General features: G+C 30.8%; 2 protein-coding genes across 5 annotated transcripts in view; one reads left to right on the top strand and one right to left on the bottom strand.

Annotated features, from left to right (window-relative positions):
• LOC100159812 (tetratricopeptide repeat protein 39C-like) overlaps positions 1 to 22,021 on the top strand; it is a 28,966-nt gene that overhangs the window by 1,026 nt on the left and 5,919 nt on the right. For 2 of the 4 annotated variants that reach the window (XM_001950312.5, XM_029488147.1), the window contains 6 exons: positions 9,696 to 9,876; positions 12,368 to 12,728; positions 13,921 to 14,059; positions 14,577 to 14,783; positions 16,657 to 16,834; positions 17,000 to 17,201. In XM_001950312.5, coding sequence (XP_001950347.2) covers positions 9,721 to 9,876; positions 12,368 to 12,728; positions 13,921 to 14,059; positions 14,577 to 14,783; positions 16,657 to 16,834; positions 17,000 to 17,201 — 1,243 coding nt within the window. In that variant the 5' untranslated portion in view covers positions 9,696 to 9,720. Of the gene's footprint in view, positions 1 to 184; positions 393 to 9,695; positions 9,877 to 12,367; positions 12,729 to 13,920; positions 14,060 to 14,576; positions 14,784 to 16,656; positions 16,835 to 16,999; positions 17,202 to 22,021 lie in introns of those variants that run through there. The other 2 variants (XM_016804693.2, XM_016804696.2) reach the window with 2 other exon arrangements.
• LOC115033830 lies at positions 1,361 to 4,867 on the bottom strand. The gene is made up of 2 exons (XM_029488148.1): positions 4,085 to 4,867; positions 1,361 to 4,048 (listed from the first exon to the last, which is right to left on the bottom strand). Exon 2 carries the CDS (start codon positions 2,288 to 2,290, stop codon positions 1,886 to 1,888), a length of 405 nt encoding a protein of 134 aa, XP_029344008.1. The 5' UTR covers positions 2,291 to 4,048; positions 4,085 to 4,867; the 3' UTR covers positions 1,361 to 1,885.

Below are 22,021 nucleotides of genomic sequence, written 5' to 3'. Positions count from 1 at the left end.
TTTTTTACTAAGCTTTAAGATAAAAAAAAAAATCAGCGTTTAATTTTGCAGTACATTATAATATATAGTTATCAAATTAGTTATTTAATTACATCTAAGTATTATGCAATGACCTACCGATAAAACTGAAACCTACCTGACAAAAAACACGTTTATTAAATATATTTTTTATTTTATATTACAGAATCAAATACAGCTCGTGTGTTATACATATTTAAACCTATAACTTGAGTTACAATATTAGTGCGTAGTAAAGTAAAATATTTAAGTTACAAAACACGGAATGAATTCGATGAATGTTCAGAACTACGTACCTACTTGTGTAATTAAATTATACGTATACGGTGTACCTGTGTACCTTACCTATACATTATTGCACATATATCCTACAGGTAATTTTAATACAAATTTGGGTATGTCTATGTAGTTTAAAAATGTACACTCATTTTTCTACATTAAAAAACAATTAATTATACTCATAATTATTAATTACATCCCACCCATGAGTTATTATTAACAGCAAATAATTATTACAATTTAAATTTGCTCTCATATTATTATAACCATTGAAAAATAATAGATTATTTTTTCATTTTCGTATTAATTGTGATATTAGTAAATGTATTAGTGGGTGGAAATACCTACTTATAAATCAAAACAGAAAACATTTCTTGGCAATGTGGGACAAATACATAGGTTAGCCCTAGGTACTCAACTCTTACTTTTATTTTATTTTTTTAATAATTAACTTTATAAATTTCAGTCCGTCTGTTTAAGTGGTAATGGTAGGTATAGGCAATGTGTATAATATTATATACCCAATAGTTTTTTTAGTTATAAACTAGTAGCATTAAAACATAATAATATAGGCACATTTTAAGTATTTTTGTTCAATTATCTACATAATATTACCTAATGACCTAAATAGCTTAAATATAATGTCACTTAATTTATATTATATATTATACGTGTGTGTTTTTTTTCACGATACGTCAATACTATAAAGATAATTATTTCCGATTAGGTAATTCCTCCACTTTGAAATAAAATATCCGATTTGTTTTATGCATAATTACGTATATTAGTAAGAGTTTTTTTTAGGATTCCTAAGAGTGATAAGTCTACAGACACCCTAGATTTAAACTGTTTAAAAAAGTCAGCGATCAGATGTCGTGTTAAAAAAGCTAGGTAGGACTTTTAAGTTTTAAGTAATTTATTTATCAATCTTTCATTCAACATTTTGTGTTATATTTTATGCTCAAAATGATAATTTAAGTCCCAATATTATTAATATTTTTGAATTTTCTGTTGTTTCATTGTTTTTACTTCAATATTTTTTTGATTTTTACCTGTCGCACAAATAAAATATTTAAAACATCCAAATTTATAAATTGTTTTATTAATATACAAGTTCAATAGACAATAATGAATGTACAGCGTTGATAATTTCTTATTTGTATAATTATTGTACATTGTACATGTTACTTAACTTTGTGTACTATTTAACTATTATAAATTATAATTTTATATCGCAAAATGTCGATTGAGAATTTAAATATAGACGGGATTTGCTCGAACACGGATTTTCCACAAATCACTTGGTATAGAATAGAATGGTACTACTAATTATTATACACAAACCAATTATTAAAAATATAATTATATATATGATTGCATCAGAGACATTCTGTGTACACGATATTCTTGGTGACGAATCGACTATTGTCATCGCCGTACATGCCGCTCTGACAGATTGTGAGTCCCTCACTCTTGAAAACGCAACGTACAGTTATCCGTGGCTAAAGGCTGGCGACGGCAGGAGCAAACAAACTCGGTCGAACGTTTGTCCCTGAGACTTGTTTATTGTCATGGCAAACGACAATACCTAACCGGTAATTGAATCCGCTTCATTTGAAAAGGGTGGTAGCCCGGTAGGATGCATAGAGTTGAGGAACTCTGTTGGGTAGTTTGCCGCTTCGTCGGGGTCGTCGACCACTACCATGTCTATGGCGTAATACGTCCTTTCGACGCGCACGACGCGTCGTAGCACGGTGGAATTCATTTGGTGGCAGTCCTCGTTGCGAGGGCACAGAATGATTCTCCGAGCAAACTCGTCGACGTTGACCAACGACATTTGTTGCGCGTAGACGAAATCGGTCAAATCCACCACGTTGCATACCAGTTGTGGTGGAATGTCGATGGTGTCCGGAATTTCGTCGATGGAAGGCATTTGACCATTACCAAGCTGAAGTAACCAAGCAGCGAATTCGGCGTCGTTGCCCGCGCGCATGTTTCTTATCAGTCAAAAATGTTCGAACTCCCTCCACAATGAGTGGCGTCTGATCGACGACGTGACGATAGCTCTCCTGTTCCCACGGTGGACGACGAGAAATATCTGTCTGAAGTCTCCAGCTAACAGTTTTGGTTTGCCGCCGAACGGTAATGTCGATCCCATGATGTTCTTGAGCAAGCGATCGGCCACCGTGAGTTGTAGGCCTGGGGACATGGGCCTTCGTCCCAGACAATCAGTGAAGCTTGAGTTTCGCGTTGAACACTCTGACCACCAGATCCGGCCTGTCGTTTGCCGTGGTCCCTCTCGCTAGGTTCTGTGTGATCTCCGGCCACCTAGGATTACATGTAAAAGTAATAAAAATATTAGGCTTTTAGCACTTCCAAACAATGCCCATCGCGTCATGATAACACTGTTTCATGTAACGGGGGCCTCCAGTAAATTACGATGGCAAAATCATCCTACAACCGCGGGTACGTCGATTTGGAGCTGTTGGTTGATGTGATCCACCAGCCCCTGATACGATTCGGCTAAAAGCTCAGCCTGATGCCATCTAGTGTACTCTAAATTGTACGCTTCCATTCGAACGTAATGATCACACACTACTGTTGCAACAGAAAGCCACCAATCACCATTGTGTAATAAACTCATAGTATCGTTGATTGTGTCGTTGTTGTTATTTTAAAGTAAAGCAAGGGTACTCCCTGATGGAGTTCCGGGTGTGGATAGCGTTTCGGTGGACGCCCCCTTGTAGTAAGCGTTGATACCAACCGAGCTCTTCTCGAGGAAAGAATAGGGGATACTCATTGGATCCGCATTTGAAGAGCGGGCTGGTATAGTCTGTAGCCGGCACTGTTGCGGGTTAATCGGATTTCAGTCGTATATGACCAGATCAACGTTCGTTGGTGGTTGACCGTCATCACAGACGAACCCTACTGCGACCTCGCTGACCGTTTCAGATTGTGGGTTGTATCACCTCCATTGGTGACAACATGCATTGTCACTCTCCTCGGTAGTAACTGAGGATCTCGGCCTGGAGAGTTTTCTCTAGCCCACACTTCTCACATGGTCCTGGTCCATGGTAAATTTCAGTTTTATGTTTGATTTAATATATTTAATATATTGCTTGAACGCCTATGCGAATAGATGTATGTCCCGTAACAGGCGATCTAAGTCTTCGAGCACACTACTTGGCAATATACGGCGTGCGGCAGGCAGTTGTTCCTGCTGTTGTCTACGAATCTGGTTTGCCTCCCTGGATCCGACGAAATTCAGCTGGCAATTTCAATCTATGACCTGGGAAGCGTCGAGTGTTAAGGTCGGTGGATAACGCAGCAAATGCCAAAGTGTTGTTGTACCGGCGTATGTTATTTTGGTTGTGTTTGCTTTCCACCGTATCTTCAACCAGCAACCTCGGTAGTAAATGAGGTGCAGTTGTCAACACTCGTGGTCCTATAACGGCCATTAAACCGTTATTGCTACATGTCGAAAAATGACCTGCGTTTGTTTGCCCGCAGTGAAAGTGGCGGGCCATACAATGCTTGCAGACCGAATTCAACGCGCCTATGTTGTGTGGCTCTGGTAGTGGGTGCTGAACGCCAGCCGGACGGTCTATGAACGGCGCGCGTGCCGCTTCAATGACGTATAGTGGAATATGTCGTCTGATACCGCTTCGACTTGCGCTAGTATTTGTTCATCTCCATTAATGAGGACTACCACGATTTCAAGATTGTTGACGTCCATCGCGACTTCCAGTTCCTCAACGTTGTTGACTTCCATCGCGACTTCCTCTACCTCAACGTTGTCGATGGCCGTCACAACTTCCAAATTTTCAAGACGATATTGTCGTTTCCAGTGATGTCTGAATGTTCAAAAACAGAATAATTAACTCTTAATAAGGGTTTAGTTAAATTTGAATTTAAGTTGCATTAAATCCTATTGAATTGGTACATGCTGTAGCCTAAACCTTTTTTTTTGTTTATCCATCATAAAGCCAGGTAGGTAAGTCATATGGTAGCTAACCTAACCTAACCTAGGTATTTAAATGTTTGATAAAAAAAACTGCACAATAGTTACCTAAAGATTAACGATATAGATTACAGTTCATGTCTCACATGAATAATATCAGTGTGTTGAAAGATAGGTGATCATTATATTTTATATCGCAAATAATATGTTCTAATACAATATGATAAATTACAAAGACTCAACTATTATATATATATTTCCATTTTCCATTTGCCATACCAAATAATACAAATGTGTTAACACTGCAGTTCTTGCCGCACGGGTGTCACATGCAGATTGCAGCCCAGAGTAACATTTTTTTCCTTTTTCAAATTCTGATTGAGGCTCGTAGAAAATGGATAGGAAATAATGTTTTCAGTGGTTATTAGAACTTAATGAATATCCCGATTGTATCTAAAGTATTTTGATATAAATATTAAACAGTAGTACATTACATTTACACGAGCTAACAATATAAAGTTTTCATGCGAAATTCAATTCATTATTTTATACTTTACACCCAAGTATATATTTTAGTTTTTACAAATATTAAAACATTGCAAGTATGCAGCGAACTATTAAGTAATTTATATATTATTATTTTGTACCTACTATAAAAAAATGCTTTTTTTAATTTTCGAAAATTATAGGTAGGTACTATTATACGAATTGACTGTATTACTTACCAATAATGTTCTAAGACTGACTAATATTTAAAAGTTGTGTTTGTGTAATGCTATGTAAAAAAATTAACTAACATTATATTTGTAAGAAATTTTTTTATTCTACCAATTTTATTTTACGTTGATATTTATTTTATACGTTTGGACGCAATCTGAATTTTGTCATAATTAGGATGCAATACGACTACCTGATTTCGGGCTGCAACTGGGTATAGCCCGGCAGAGATGTGCAATTTACCGGTAAAATGTACAAATAGTTTGTAAAAATATTTGTAGGTGTAATTTTTATTCAATTTTCAAATAAAGCTTAGTAGCCCAATTGCTCACTTTCTCTAAACCTTTTTTGAAGTTTGGAGATGTATATGATGATTATTATTTTTAATTTTTAGTATCTACCAACCTATCTCACCTACACCTATTCCTATATATATACGGCTATTACCTATATATACGACTGTATATAGGTGTCCTAAAATACAGTGTCTACACTTATTATAGACTACTCCTGCTACCTAAATAAAAGTTATTACACTAGTAATAACATTAAACATGAGGGGTTCCCTCGATTTTATGATAGATAAAAAAAAAATTACTTGGTAAAAAATATCTCTAGGCATGCAGGGGCATCTACACTTGCCTGCAGTTGCCATCGTCGAACAAACAACGTTTTGTCGTTGTACCTATATACCAATACGTATTATACGTTGCGTTAATATTAAACAAAGCGATAAGCATTGTATATTTAATTGAAGTTCACATTTTCGAATTTCGATAATTGTATTGTTTGAAATTATAACATTTTATATTATGAACTTTTAAACGAAAAATAATTTATTTTTAATTTACTGTAAAACGAGCTGTATGTATGTATATAAGCTAAATGTGCTTGAAGCCATAATAATTAATAATATATCATAATTTATAATATAATTGAATAAAGCCATTTATTTTTCCTTAAGGGTAAGGGTATAATATTAATACTGTTTTTGTTTATTCGTTTTATTATTGATCCTGTACGGCAGTACATTATAGAATACTGAATAGTCTACCTATAATGCAAATTACTTACTCCATTTTTACAATATGAATACTTTAATAGGTACCTATCATTATTACTAATTATAATTATTAATACTTTATTTAACTACATAGTACATAGTTATAACTCGGAAAAGCGTAAAGGAAAAATGGAAATGACCTCAGTGTATGGGACATTGGGACACACACTTATTATATGGACATAATAAGGTTGACCGTAGTTGCAGATAAAACAACAGTGACGCACATAAATGTATATGAAGGTTATAAATATTTAATCGATATTTTTACTGTAGACAACTTTTTTTTATAATTCACATACAATTTTACCGCATATTAACTATTAAGGCCATTTTATACCCCTAAACAACCAACCAAAAACTATTCAATATTCATACATTAAGATATGCTATATACATTGCTAGTTGCTAGTTGCTACATAATACTATTTAAACGCCTGACAATAAAACTCACTTTGCTGAATATTAAGTTTCTTACATCGTCATTGAGTACTTAGTATATCACTGTAATGGAAGTATGCGTTAAGCAATTTAATTAATTTGTAAATAAACATAACTAAATTCTTAAGCTAGAAGGGAATTTTAATGTAAATTCATTGTACCTACCTATGTATGAAAAAACGATTATGAAGGAAGGAGAATGATCGATTAGCATCTATTATTAAGGTTAACTTATGTCACCAATCACTGAATCACCATATAATATAATATGTATACCTAGTATTTTCTTAATTCAGCGTTGAACATTGTTGCCAAAAACATTACATACAGCCATATAGGTAACAAGTATAATATACCTATTGCGTGAATAGGTTCATCGTTCGTAGTTCATTCTTCGTTCATTCTATAATTTTTTGGAAAATTGCATTGTGTATACAAAGTTAAAATATGAGTAATAGTGGAATGTTTAAAGTTTCTACGATTAATAGTTTCCTGAATTACAAAAAAAAAAATACAAAATTGATTTTATTTATGAATTAGTGGAAAATATCTTGATAATTATGTAAGTTAAGTCTATTATTTAAAATCAGTGATTAAAAATAAGTATAATAGGTTATAGGTAATATTATAAGTATATTATGTATTTTTGAAGTTTTTGACGAGCAAAAATAATACTTCCATGCATAATTAAAACTATATAATTTATTGTTTGAAGTATAAAATAACCATTTTACTCTGTATTTAGAAATAGTTAAAATATGTTAAATCAGAATAAAATGTAAATGGGTTAGGAGATAACTAAACATAAATAAGAATTTGGTGGGACGTGAGTGGTGTTTCGTAATACATTCAATAACTAACCCCCATATTTTGTCTAATAAGTTATTACAATCTACTTTAATATTCGTAATATAAAAAATCCTCAAATAAATATATACATACGTACCTATACGACGGAGTCAACAAAACGGAAACTATATATTATAATAAACATTAAACCCTATTATTTCCTTACTGGCGCACATTTTATTTTAACAACATACACGTGTCCATTGGGTTAATAAACACTGAATACTGTAGTATCATGTTTGCTTATCATGTTTCTTCGTTTGTCATTGAGAATGGATATAAAATTATTGCAAGATATAACATATGTCAGGATATCCTAGCAAAAAAAAAAAAGGAACATTTTGCGCAGCATGTTATATACGTGTAATGCATGGCTGATCATGTCGTATTATAGTAGCCACGTACTACGTACGTAAAATATAATGTGTTAAGTACATTTTTGTACCACACTGTGTATACCGTTGTTCATATTGTTACGAGAACTAGTTGTAATACCAGACTTCGCCCAAGGAGTAAATTATTGGTTCTTGAATAAAAAAAATGTTATCGTCACGGTGAAAACCGAACAAATAGCGCTACGGGTGTATTCCTATTTTACAATTTAATGTTCAGGGAGCAAGTGTTGAGTCAGTTATATAAACTTTAATTAAAAAAATCGAGAAAAAGATAAAAGGTATACCCAGGGCCGTATTAGCGCATAGGCACTATAGGCACTATAGGCCTACGAACTTTTTGGGGCCTACGAAAGTAAAATGTGTGACTACGATTTTTTTGTAATATTTATGCTTTTTTTTATTATTATTATAAATTAATCCGTACGATTGTACACGTTAGCACAACAAGTAAAATATCATGTATTTAAGAATGATACCTCGATTACTGTTTATAGTATATTTTTAGGAAATAATATATCGTTTACGTAATAGAAACAATAGTTTATTATCGACTGCAGGTCGGTCGCACCGCGTATGACTGCACGGTACTCACTAGTCTCTGTAAATGATGGCAAAGCAATTGGTGCTGCAGATCAAATGAGTGCTAGAGATAAATTATAAATTCAAACATTTTATGTTATTGACAAAGTGCCCGAGCGGACTAAGTCGTCGGTTTCGACGCGCACCGTCGTCGGTTCTAATCTTGGTCTCGGGCGGCACTACTCTTCGGGCAGTCACGGTGTCTGGAGAGAGAGGCCGCCATCCCCCACCCGGGCATGGCAGATACTTACGGGTGCCCACATGAAAATTCTGCCAAACTAAAACAAACGTGTTTAAAAAAACCTACAGTATCCTCCCACACAGTTAAAAACCATCCAATGGTCTAAGTTGTCACGGGTTAATTAATAAAATAAAAACTGTTATTTTTTGTTACAATTATATCTTTTGTATTAAACTTATTAAAGAAATATGCAAAATGGTATATAATAAGTTGTTTTTTATAGTTTTTGACAATATAATATAATATATCTGTATATAATATTTGGAGTAAAATTAATTGTTTTTAAGATCTGTTAAAATTGTTATCATATAATAAGTAATAAAAGTTTAGATTTGATTTTTATGCTGTAAATATTTTTGTTTTTAAAGGATTAACACTAAGATTTGACACTTCCTCTCTCAAACAGAAGGTTTCTTAACTATTTAAACACTGGACATTATGGGGCCATATTAACGTATATGCACTTAATGTCTAAATGTACTGTGCCTACTGCCTAGGGCCTACGATAGTTTTAATCCAGGCTTGGGTATACCTAATGTATGTATACTACAGTCGCGATCAACTAAAAATCTTGTTGCGATAGACCAGCTTTTGGCCATCACTATAACCACTAAGTTGTATAGTGTTTACAATATTATTATAGCCTATATCCTTCTTTGAAAAATAATTTACAGTCAGCAACGTATCCATAAAGGGTGATCGGGGGGTTGTTACCCCCCCCCCCCATCAAAAAATAAAATTGTTAAATAATAAAAAAATATCATTAATACTTAAATCATTTTCATATACATTTTGTCAAAAATTAATTTTCAATCCCCGCTGCTCTCCTCATAAAAAAAACTAGATGTCGATAACTGTCTAGATAACTGTCTACAGTACACAAAAAAGGCAATGTAAATCAATATCAATAAGTACTGTAGTTTTGGAAATTAAATGAGGGATGCATTATGAAAAAATATTACCTATACTTATTATAAATGCATAAAGCTAAGATTTTTATAGTAATAACAATAATAAATTACAAGTAGTGTTTATTGTTAGGGCGTATATATTCGTTGTGTTTGAATCGTAGGAAGGCGATTTGATAAACGTTTTTTGCTTGACTTGCATATAGAATCGTTAAAAAATGTTATTTTATGTTTATTATTTTAGACGAACTCGGACGCTGGTAATTGATATGTCCTCAGACAATGAACCTACTTGGAGAATATGCAGAAAAGCAGTTTGGATGTTGATACAAAATGTTAATAACTTAGCCGATGCTGAAGCTTTACTCAACCGACAAGAGAATGACCTTCATATTGCAAGCGGCAAATGTTTCATTTTATTATTGGTCTATAATTTTTTACTTAACTAATTTTTCTCTAAAATAAAGTAGGTACTTATTTACCCTTTACCTACATTTTTCCTCTATAGGGTTTTTTTTATCGTTTTTAGATGTGTTTTTATCGTGTTTAATCATTTTTCTCTGTGCATTTTGTTTTTGGAGCTCTCCATCATGTAGTACTGCAAATGTGGGCCATGCCTATATACATAATATATAATATAGTGTCATCAAACTATGTATCATAATTTATTATTAAATTTTGATTTTATTTCGAAAAAAATGTTTGATAAATTAAATTTAAAAACACATTATATCCTTTTTCTGAAATTGACAATTCACAGAACTGGTAAAATAAATCCATGCAGCATAAAATTATAATTTTATATTCTATATATCAATAGGTATAATATTATATAATATTTTGTATAAAATTAAAAGAAAGATTTAATTTATATGTAACATATTAGATAAGTACATAAAGGAGATTGCAAATAGACAGTTTTTAAGGAATTAAAAATAGGCAATTTTCAAATTATATTAATGCGGGTCTTGTAAATGTGCACATAAAGTAATCATTAGTGTGTGGGAATGTGTGTAAATAAAATAGCCGAGTGCTCACGCATACGCACGTAAAATTAACGACCATGGAGTTGCGCACGTAAACTGTAAACAATTTATGCTCATTTATAATAATATGTACTTTTTGTCAATCCTACCGATGGACCTGATAACGCAATAATACTTCTGAAAACTGATTTGAATTCGTTAATGTGTCTACTTGAGATCAGACTACATCTTAAGATATTTACTTTAATTTTCAAATAATCAACATTTAAAATTTCGTACATTTTAAATAATCAACCAAAAAAATGTAAGAAATTTAGGAACAAAATTTAAAAAAAAAGTGGCTTTATAGATCTCCTTTCAGGGGTCTTATCGCGTTATTAGGTCCATCAGTTTGATTGACAAAAAATTGGTACATTTTGTTTGAAATAATCGTCTGTTTGCAATCCCCTTAATACAATAAGCATTTTTGGCCATCAGCGATCAGCCTATATTTCATATAATACGTAGGTACATACCATATATTTATATTATAATAATATGCATACTATAAATCATAAACCTGATGACTTGCATGCATTTGTCTTAGCAAATAAACAATATTATATTTTATAACTAAATCATGATTATACGCTGCTTCTATAGCACCAGTTCGTGCGTTCAGATCTAATGCATTCTTGGTTAGTTGATCCTTACAGTTTACCATTTTCATCACTGACATAATTAATATCTCATTGAAATATTATTTTAGTTTTATTAATAGTACCATACCATTTATATAACACTTTAAAACAAAGAGAAATGTAGTTGGAAATTAACACTTATAACAATGTTATCTTCTAGTAAATATATGTTACAACTATACAATTTATATTTGTACATAATTTTGAGTATGTACATACTACATATATATGTGTGTCACTGTATAGCGTAATTGAAATTAAATAGACCAACTAAACCACAAATTCCCCTATTAAAAATATAAGCTACATGATATATCGTTGTAATTTAAGGACTTTAACGCCAGTCATCAATTCAAGCGCAGAACTAATTCAAATAAAAATCGTATACCTATCGGATATCTCAGTTATCAGTAATATGATAATACACCCTGCAGCTAAATACACTATAATATTTATTGTTATCCTATGTAATTAAACTTTTATACATTTTAAAATTTACATACATATAAGCTGTAAAAAAATAAAAGTTAAAATCGAAATTAATTTTACTAACAAGTAACACTGCACCTAAACATCTAAATGTGTACATTTAATATTACAAACCAATCGATATTTAACGTATCAATGTATTATACTAATTGATAAGTATTTATTATTAACTCCTTAGTATACTTTCAATAAAAGTGAATAGTATTCATTTAAGTTTATAATTGATAAAAAGAAATAATCTAACATATTAGGTAACAAATAGCTTTTGAAGTTTACGCACAGTTTAGCTCAATTACCTATAGTTGCGAAGTCTGCTAGAGCAATTATTATTTCAAAACGCCTAGATTAGTATTTTTTCCTTCATTATTTGAATGTAACATGTAAATTAAAAGAAATATTTTTTTTAATAAAAATGATAATACAATGTAAGTTTTAAAATTTTTTTTCATACGATCAAACCAAACATTATATTTGAGGCCTGATTGGTATATGTAATTTTAATCAGTCATCGAGAATTTAAATAATTAAATTTAAAAAAATCTTTATATTGTTTCGATAAATAATTATACGGTTAAATGTGAACAAAAAATTTAATATACCATTGTAAATTATCAAAATCCTCAAAAGTCAAAATATAATATACCTTGTACTTAACATATGTATGTACCACCAAAATAATACGTAGCAAATGACCCAAAGCACGCTCACGCTACTTGGTTCGTTGTTAACGATAATATCTAACTTGTCTGGGTTTCCCGCAGACAGCCATTCAAACGCCGGAAAAGTCACGATTGGAATGCGCGCTGGCTGAGTTCAAGCGACTTGAGGCGCGATGCGGCGCAATGTTGGACGACGGCGGGTGGTTGGGGGCGTTCAGACGCAAACTGCAATTCTCGTCCAGCGCCGCCGCGGGCGTGGACTACTACGATGGACAGATCGCGCTGGCCGACGTCACCCTGTGCATAGTCGGACTGATGGTCGTCAAGGTCATAAACGGGTACAATGTGGGTCACATGGCTACCGCCAAAACAATATACACGTTGCGGCGTGCCTGGAAAATGTACCAGCAATGTTATGCCTCCGTGTTGGACATCTACCGCACCGTTTACGACCTGGACCCTGGTCAGCGAGTTAACCACTATTTTTACTCGATATACCTATGCCCGGGTTATACATGCTATAATAATATTATTATTATAGTGGCCGATAACCGTGACCTATACCCAGTGTCTGCCTGGCCATGGGGCCGGGGCCCCTCCGTTTTTTTTTTAGGGTCTCTTACTTTTTTTTATTTGCTTGGCGTGTGCCTGGTCTATATAGGGAGTGAGGACCCCGTAAAGTATTTATCGATATATTTAAACGTACGCAATTTTTCTTTACAGGGCCCAGATGATTGCCTATTATAATTTATAGTGTGAACAGCTAGGGCACTATAATAGTCCAAGTGTTAAGTAATAAGTAAGAGGAGTTTTTTTTGGATTGATTGTGCTACTGCAAGTTAAGTTAGGTTTTATATCTCTGCTTAAAAACAGTAGGCTCAGACGAGGCTATAAAAATATAATTTTGGTTTTCATAATTTCGTTTCTGTGTAATTAATAATTATTATTTATTATTTTGGTGTTTCAAATATTTCAATAATTTCATAGTTTATTACTAAACGAATGATTCCCCACGTGACGTTTCGCATTAATACTATACGAAGTGATTTTTTAAGCATGCTCGACCTATTTTTTTACTTAAATTGTTTACATAATATTTTATTTAAATTCTGATTTTTAGAATATCTAAATACTCTTGAAGATTTTCGAATACTTGAGATTTTTTATACCATTTAAGGACAATGTGTGTGTCAATACAAACTTCTGTTTTCAAAATAGGAATCCTCCGTTTTTACTTTTAATAAAGTAAAATATTACTGTAAATTTAAATATATTAACAAGAACATCATCTACTAAATAATTTTCAGTAAAAAAGGAGATTCTCAATTGAAAAATAGATGTTTGTATAGCCACAGAACACTATTCAATAGTAGTACAAAAAATATCAGGAATTTTAATGCATTGTCTCTAGGTATAATAAAAAATTCTAAAAATCAGAATTTGAATAAATGTATTTTTAAAGGGAAAAAAATTTTTCACAAAAATGTCAAGTAAATTTTGTATTTCATGATGGGCCCCTTAAAAAAACTGATCCATGAGTCTTTTGTGTGCCAGGCTGACACTGCCTATTTCTATTATACGTATATAATACCCATTGGGATTTGGGACTTCACTCACCAGTATTAATTTTTTTTTTACTTTTCTGTGTGCATCAGACGACAATACTCCGAGGTGGCCGCCAGTTTTGAAACGCAGACAATCCACGTCTGCCACCTCGTTGGCATCGACGTCAAACGTAGAAAGTCGTATGCATCGCTCGGCTACCACGTCGTTTGTAACGCTACGTCAAGATTGGTACACTTATAATAATATATAAATATTATTAAACAATAAACAGTGATTCTTTTATCGTAAACCAGATGATTATTGAAAATACTATAATATGAATTATATTTGCATATATATTTTTTTTTTTAAAACTGATTAATAACAAAAGCCACAATAATGTCAAACCGTATAATAGGTAGGTATAGTGTTTTTAAATAATTAAAAATTTCTTTAATTCCATTAATTCTTACGAGAATTTATACCTACTGTCTGATTCACGATAACATTCCTCTGTATGCTGTCCAAATACGATACTCGTCAGTCGACCATCTAATCTACTAGTACTTATAATACTAGCATATACTTACTAGTATAATGCTATTATTACTCTTAGGTTCTTATTTATTACTGGTTTACTTAACTTGTATCATCGTAAAATGTATACTTCAACCAACTGATCATGAATTTTATGCAAAGTTTATTTTTAAAGTAACCATAATTATTATGCTTAAGTACATGTTAATTATTGTTGTTTTTCGTATAGTGTGTCAAACGGGATGACTAAGGACGTGGTTAGATTGATGGCAGCGGTCAGTGTGGGATATGGAGCTTTTAATTTAATTTTATCATTAATGTCACCAATGGTTATCCCTCTAATCGGAATGTTGGGTTTTCGCGGAAACCGCCAAACCGGCTTAGAAGCTTTAGCATTTGCCAAAAACGGCCCTGATGTACACGCACCATTGGCATGGTAACTATATCATAATAATTTTTTTTTTTTAAATAAAAAGAAGGTGTGCAAGTCATAGATAATAAATACATGGTTAGGACATCCTATACCTAATATACACCTATAATGTGGTCTATGAGTGAGAGTCTACTATAGATACCAATTTTTTGCGGTTATAGACTGCTGCAGGTTAGGGGCTATGAAAAAGACAATATTTTATCCATCCAATATCTGCCAATTTTTGTGTGTAAGTAGTCGAAATAATGGTTCGATTATACTCTTCAGTATCTTGTTCGTTGGGAAAGTGAATCTATTTGGTGCAATTTGGATGTCAAAATTTAAAATTTCAAGAAGTTCTCAAAAGCGCCAGGAAAAAAAATAATTTAGGAAAAGCGGAAATTTTTACGCAAAATCGGTTTTTGAGGTTTTAGCATAACTCTAAAAGAAATTACCGTAGATACATGCATGACATGTCATTTTCACTGAACATTTGCTTTGGCCATTTGCTTTGGCCATTTTCTGTACACCATAAAATATTCAAAATATTTTGACTTGTTTTGAGCTGTTTACGGACATTTTAAGTTTCTAATGTTTTTAGGTTTCAAGTGTGTTATCTCTTTATAGAGGTGTAGGACGTAGACTACTATGATAATAAAAAAAAAACAATAATATTATAGACAATTATAGAAAATGGAAAATGTCCGCACAAACAGCACAAAAAGAGTCAAAATATTTTGAAAATTTGATCGTGTACGAGAATTGATAAAATAAACATATGGTGTAAATTTCATGTATCTACAGTTAATCAATACAATTTTATTCGTTGGGTCAAAAAGCTTGAAAATTTAATACAAAACTTCTAATATATTGTTACAATGGCAGTAGAAAAATATTAAAAATACACTGTCACGATTTTTTTTTATAAGTAAAGTTCAAATCTTGACAAAATACATAAAAATCACGAAAATGTACAAATTATTTTGAGTTAGTAATACAGAAAACTTTTTCATTTTAAATCTATAAGATTTGAAAATGTAATACAACATTCCTCATAATTTTGTCTACCTTTATAAAAAAAAATTTCTACTAGAGAGTAAAATTAAATTTTCATAAGCGTTTGAAGTTATATTTTTACAACATTGGATAATCACTCGATTTCTCAAGTAGTGATTTTCTTATTTTGTTGTAAGTAATTCAAAAACGAATAACTGTAGATACATGAAATTTATACCATATGTTTATTTTATCAATTCTCGTACATGATCAAATTTTCAAAACATTTTGACTCTTTTTGTGATGTTTGTGCGGACATTTTCCATTTTCTATAATTGTCTATAATATTATTGTTTTTTTTTATTATCACAGTAGTGTACGTCTTACACCTCTATAAAAGAGATAACACACTTGAAACCTATTATATAATGTAGATTGAGGGTCCAATAACAATACGAAAAATGCATGTACAAATAGGATTATTTTTAAAGCTAAAAATCAATATACCTACCTATGCACAATAATGTGACCAATGATTAAAATGTAATTGCATATTATGATGTAGTGCGTACCTATATAGTTACTCTATATTATATAGGTTCGTAAAATCCAAATATAAACTTGATAATAATATAGTCGCGTGTAGTAAGTCCTTAAATTATGTAAAAAAATGGTTCTAGACTTTATTACTTTAAGTCTTTAAGTACAATAAAAATTCTAAAAATCAGAATTTGAATATAAATGTATAATTAATAAGTTGAGTGTGCTTAAAATATGATCCTATATACGTAATAATAAAAAACATGGGTACTAAAGACCTATTTAGAGAATCCCAGGGCGATACACGTCTCTGCTTATTTTTAAGCACTTGTATGATTGTCTAAGTACCTATTTATTATAGGTTGATCCTGTCATGGTATCACATGATGGGAAACACAGATTACTTATTCGACGGTCCCCAGTCTCGAGAAAATGAAACTTACATCAAGGAATCAGAACAATTAGTATGTAATCCACCTGAAGAATTCCAAAACTCGACATCTCTGCAATACTTTACTGGGCGATCGCTTTATCTCAAGGTTTGTAGAACTGTGTAAATTTAACATAATATTTATTATAAAACTTAAGTAGAAGTCGCTGGCTATAATTTTTCATAACTATTCAATATTCATATAATCATATCTATATTTAGTTAATCAACGTTTCATTAAATATTGACCGTATCAGTAAATTTATAATCGTAGGGTGATTTAGAACGATCGATACGAGCGTACGAGATTGGATCAACAGTTGTAGTTGATAATTCTTTTGTAAGTATGAAAACAATGTGTTTACACGAGTTAGGGTTCATGTATGCAATTCGATTGGATTGGATGGCTGCGTATAAAAAGTTCGCAAGTGTAGCAGAAGTGTGGATGAGACAGTATCATTACTTTATGGCTACAGGTAAAAACAAATTATTACTTTTATAAACAATTACCTATTTCTCGACATTTCTTACTGCACCAAAATTCTAAAACATATTCTTATTGTCTTAGAAAACTGAACATATTTTTTAAAAGATCATATAATTATTATATCTAAACTATACAGTATTTAATCCAGTGACCAAATAAGATGTATTTTTAAAAAGTTTTCATATATAATGATATAGCTGATATAAGACATAACAATTTACTTAGGTTAAAAAAGAAAAAATATTTTATTTTATAATGTATCTTTTTGCCGTTTGTAGTTTTTTAATTGTTGTTATTTATTTTATACAGTGCATACTATTCTAAAAAGTACAAAGAAGTATCCTAAAGATACTGATGTGCTATTATACTATAAAATATCTAAGTATTTATACACTTTAAAAAATGGTGGGACGCCACTAGTGTATCGTATATATCTACAAGTTATTCACAATAATTATTATGATTCAGTGTTGTATTTTGTTCTTGTGGTGTACCTAGTTAAAAATTCAAAATATTCCGATAATACAATGCATGTTGATATGAAGAAATAAACATCCGAGAGTTATTCCCATTTATGGTCTTATCATATAATACTAGTACAATAGTACATAATATTATAATATGAACTTTTAACTTTTCCCATCGATTCGTATAATGGAATGCATTCTCAAGTTCTCAGTTTTTTGTTTTCGGATTTCATGATATGAAGGTGGGCTTACAGAGTTACGTTCGAGTCAGGGAAACAAAGACAGCTGGTAAAATCTTAAACGGGGCTTTAAAGTTTTCAAATATTAAAGGATTTGTTTGCACCATATTTGCTGAGGAAATAATTTTATTCATTTTGAGGAAAAAAATCAAAAAATGTTAATCGACATTAATGGAATTTACTCAGTCTGTTTTAATTCATAATACTTTAATCATTGTTCACGAAAAATATAAACAAGTATCGAAATCTGGAATATTTGAAAACATTTTTTATCAAAATTAAAATATTTTGTCCATTATTTGATTTTGAAAGTCAGTGCCTATACCGGATATTGCAGAGGTGTATTAGAGATTTTGCAAATAATTTATAAAATATACCAAATATTTTAGGTACTTCAACGAAGTTTAAATTCAACAAAAACCCGTAAAAGTTTTCAAAGTTCTTAATTTGATATAAACATAAAATGTAAATGAATAATTTGAAAACTTGTGCGTTAATTACGTTCCCTGGAGTTGCGAATACCGGCGTACCCGTCTAAATAGTTGATACACGGTGTGGTAATAAAGTTATAAAACGAATTGCTGTAAATTCACGTTGAAAATAAAATTATTTTAAGCGTTTAATTTATTTGTGATTATTATCGTAATAAGGTGGTGGCCGGTGGGTCGGTTTTTATTATGGTAGCCAAATAAGAAGTTTAAAAGATCGATTATAGTATTATACAATATACGTTATGTAGTATATGTTTTAAATTAAAATATTATATTAAAACAAATCTATTAATGATGATTAATATGGTAAACATTTTTCGAATTAAAATCATTTTTCTTCTGTAGTTTATTATTTTATACAATCTCCTTTTTTGTACCTATTTGTTTTTCAACGATGTTTTTTTTTTGTGTGACTTACACCTTTAGGAGCAGTAAAAATGATTTTCAACCCTGAAGTTGATTATTTTGATATTCAATTGGACCTAGTAGGTAGGGTCAAATTTCCAAATAATTAACAACCAATTAATTCCTAGTACAAAATAATCTGGGAAAAAATAAAAACAATTTAGGGCATACGATGATTTTTATGCAAAATAAAGTTTTAAATAAAATCAATTTGGTTATTTTTTTAACTCTACTATATTTGTAGGCTTTAAATTTTCAAAAAATATTCATGTGACTACCTACTAGCCATGACATAATTTTAAAAATATTGTGGTTATTTTTTGATATTGAAATATATAATATTATATTGAAATACATTGGCACTATTTTTTTTTTTTTTATAAGCGTTTGAATATCAAATGTTGACAACTTATATACGTTTTGATTGGTAATATATTATATATCACTGCTTAATTATCTTCTAAATAATATTTTTATTTTAACATCCTCAACAAAAACACAAAATTGTTTACAATATGTTATTATGACTATTGTACTGGACAGAACAAATTTACTATTTTGTATAATATTGTTGATAACCTATACACGGTTTTATAACTATAATTAACTAGTCGTTCAAAATTCAATTTGTACCTATGTAACAAAATTCTCACAAATATATTATGCTCCGGAGTATGAAATTAAAAATTTAAGTTGTCATTCAATAAAAGTTAAATAGCTATAGCCTACATTTTAATATCGACAAAAAATAGTAAAAAATGTTGTTTTATAATGACTTCAGATTACATAAAAAAAACGTTAATGATTTTCGAGATAATGAGTATTTACTGTTAACTGTAACAAGAATCACCTTGTAAAATATGCTATAGCAGCATTTACACACATTTTTAATTTTAAAAACCTTTAGAAATCCAATAAATATCTGAACATTTTTAATCATATATTTTTAATAATGTTGGATAATACTATAATATATTTATAAAGAAATAGAAATGTGAAGTTATGTATTCCAGCATAACTTTTAAAATGTCTTGAAAAATATTAACCTAATTAAGTTATACGTATGTCCTACTTGGAAAATAATGCTGTTGGGATAGGTAGGCGTAGCGGCGTAGGACACCCATTGAACTCCTATGGGTGGATCTAGGTAGGGGTGACTGGGTTATCTCCTTAACTACCGACTTCATTTCGATAAGCCTACAGACATCAATGAATCGGTGTCGATCCCCATCAGCATAAGCTATTAATATAATAATATACGACTGATAAAACTCACGCCGCGGAAAATAGAATGGGGAAATAGGATTATACTCGTGGCGCCATCTGTCTGGTTTTTACCGAAGACTTAGTATAAATTGTATATTATTATACGGAACCTTTTAAAAAGAAAAGTCGATTTGCTTACATTTATTCATTTTTACGATTTACCCAGGCAGAGTCAGGTTATACAGCTAGTATAATATCTATAAGTATATTTATAGAGTTGGTAGATAATACTTCATAAATATTTGATTTTGTTAAGTAGGTTACCTACGTATTGTAGGTAGTAGCATTGATTATAAACACTAGTATTTATAATCAATGGTAGTAGATACTGTACAGTTTCACACTTTCATAATCCCTTGCAGATAGGTATTATATTAATAACAAGTAATTTTAAATTTTAATTTAATGAAAAAAAATTAATTTATCATTGGTGCCATGTGGACCTTTTTTGGTTTTTTTTAGGACATTATAAATACTTTAAAACGTCTATTTATTTGGACATGGGTTAAATTTTTTTACTGATCCACAATTACATCGTTCAAAACTAATGTTTACGTCACAGCCCACTGTAATATATATATATTCAGTCACATTGGCGGTCTCCGTTTTAACATGCGAAAATATTTGATAAAATACATCATTTAATACAGTGCTTGACTTGAAAAAGAAATAGTAGAGATACTAGATGACAAAAAAAAAATTAATATAAAATTAATAGCTAATTAATATGCCATATTAATTATTACGTATTATCCACTCCTTTTATTATACTCTCAAATAGCCCAAAGTTTCAAATATATTACCACAATACCACAGACCAACGAAATGTCATAACTTGGTATACTATATACATAAAAAGTTTCAATCATAAGCATTAAGCGTGGGTAAAGTATATAGATGATAGTCTTTTGCAGGTAGTTAAAGTAATGCTGGTATTATCTTAAATGGATCAATAGTTAAATATAGTTTTAAATTGTTTAATTAAATTACTTATTTGTAATACATTATGTATGCCTATATGGCTATATGCTATATATATCTATAATATATATTAATTGTTATCTGAATTATCTAAAAACAGTCCCAAATTCTAATTATAACAAGAAACGTGTAAGGACTAAGTTGACACCATATAGGAGATACCATAACCTTTCAACATAATTGAACAAAATACAATTAACATCGCGAACAAACTTTTTTTATTGATCTTTATTTGATGAATTTCAAAATGAAAATATATTTCATTCGTAAAATTGTCTTTTTGTCTTTTATGACCAATATTCTTACTGTCTTCTCGACATTTATGGTTCGTGGTTACAATGTTATAGAACTATCTACAATAGTGACAACCGCCGTTAACTTATCAACTTATACTCAAATATTAAATGATTATCATGTATATCACTGTATCAGATATCAACATTTACACACATTTTTTAATCAGTTTTTTAGATTCTGAGTGGAACGATGAATGTATTGATTTTACAATGATGTGTGTTTTTTTTTTTTATTTATTTATTTTTTTTTTTTGTGTCTGTGTACACGTAAGTAGTCGAAATAATGCTTCGATTTTCAACTTCAGTATCTTGTTCGATTGGAAAGTGAATATCGTTGGTGCATTGAAGAGGTCAAAATTTAAAATTCACAGTAATTTTCAAAAGCGCCAAGAAAAACCAAAAAAAAATTAAGGAAAAACGGGAATTTTTACGCAAAATCGATTTTTCACAAAATTGAATTTGGTTTTTGGTATAACTTTAAAAAAATAACCGTAGATACATGAAATTTTCACTGGTTGTTTATATTTCCATTTTCTATACATGATACAATTTTCAAATATTTTGATTTGTATTGAGCTGTTTACGGACAATTTCAGTTTCCAATTTAATTAGTTTTTTTTTTCTATGAATGTCAATAAACTTTTATTTTGTGAGTAAAAATACT

The sequence above is a fragment of the Acyrthosiphon pisum genome, chromosome A1 (assembly GCF_005508785.2).
Source record: "Acyrthosiphon pisum isolate AL4f chromosome A1, pea_aphid_22Mar2018_4r6ur, whole genome shotgun sequence".
Classification (NCBI taxonomy): Eukaryota; Metazoa; Arthropoda; class Insecta; order Hemiptera; family Aphididae; genus Acyrthosiphon; species Acyrthosiphon pisum.
The sequence above is the reverse complement of the archived record's forward strand: the minus strand, read 5'-3'. Positions and strand labels throughout refer to the sequence as shown.

Coding starts and splice junctions, on each gene's coding strand:
- LOC115033830 (XM_029488148.1), bottom strand. CDS start 2,290: ATGCGCGCGGGCAACGACGCCGAATTCGCTGCTTGGTTACTTCAGCTT.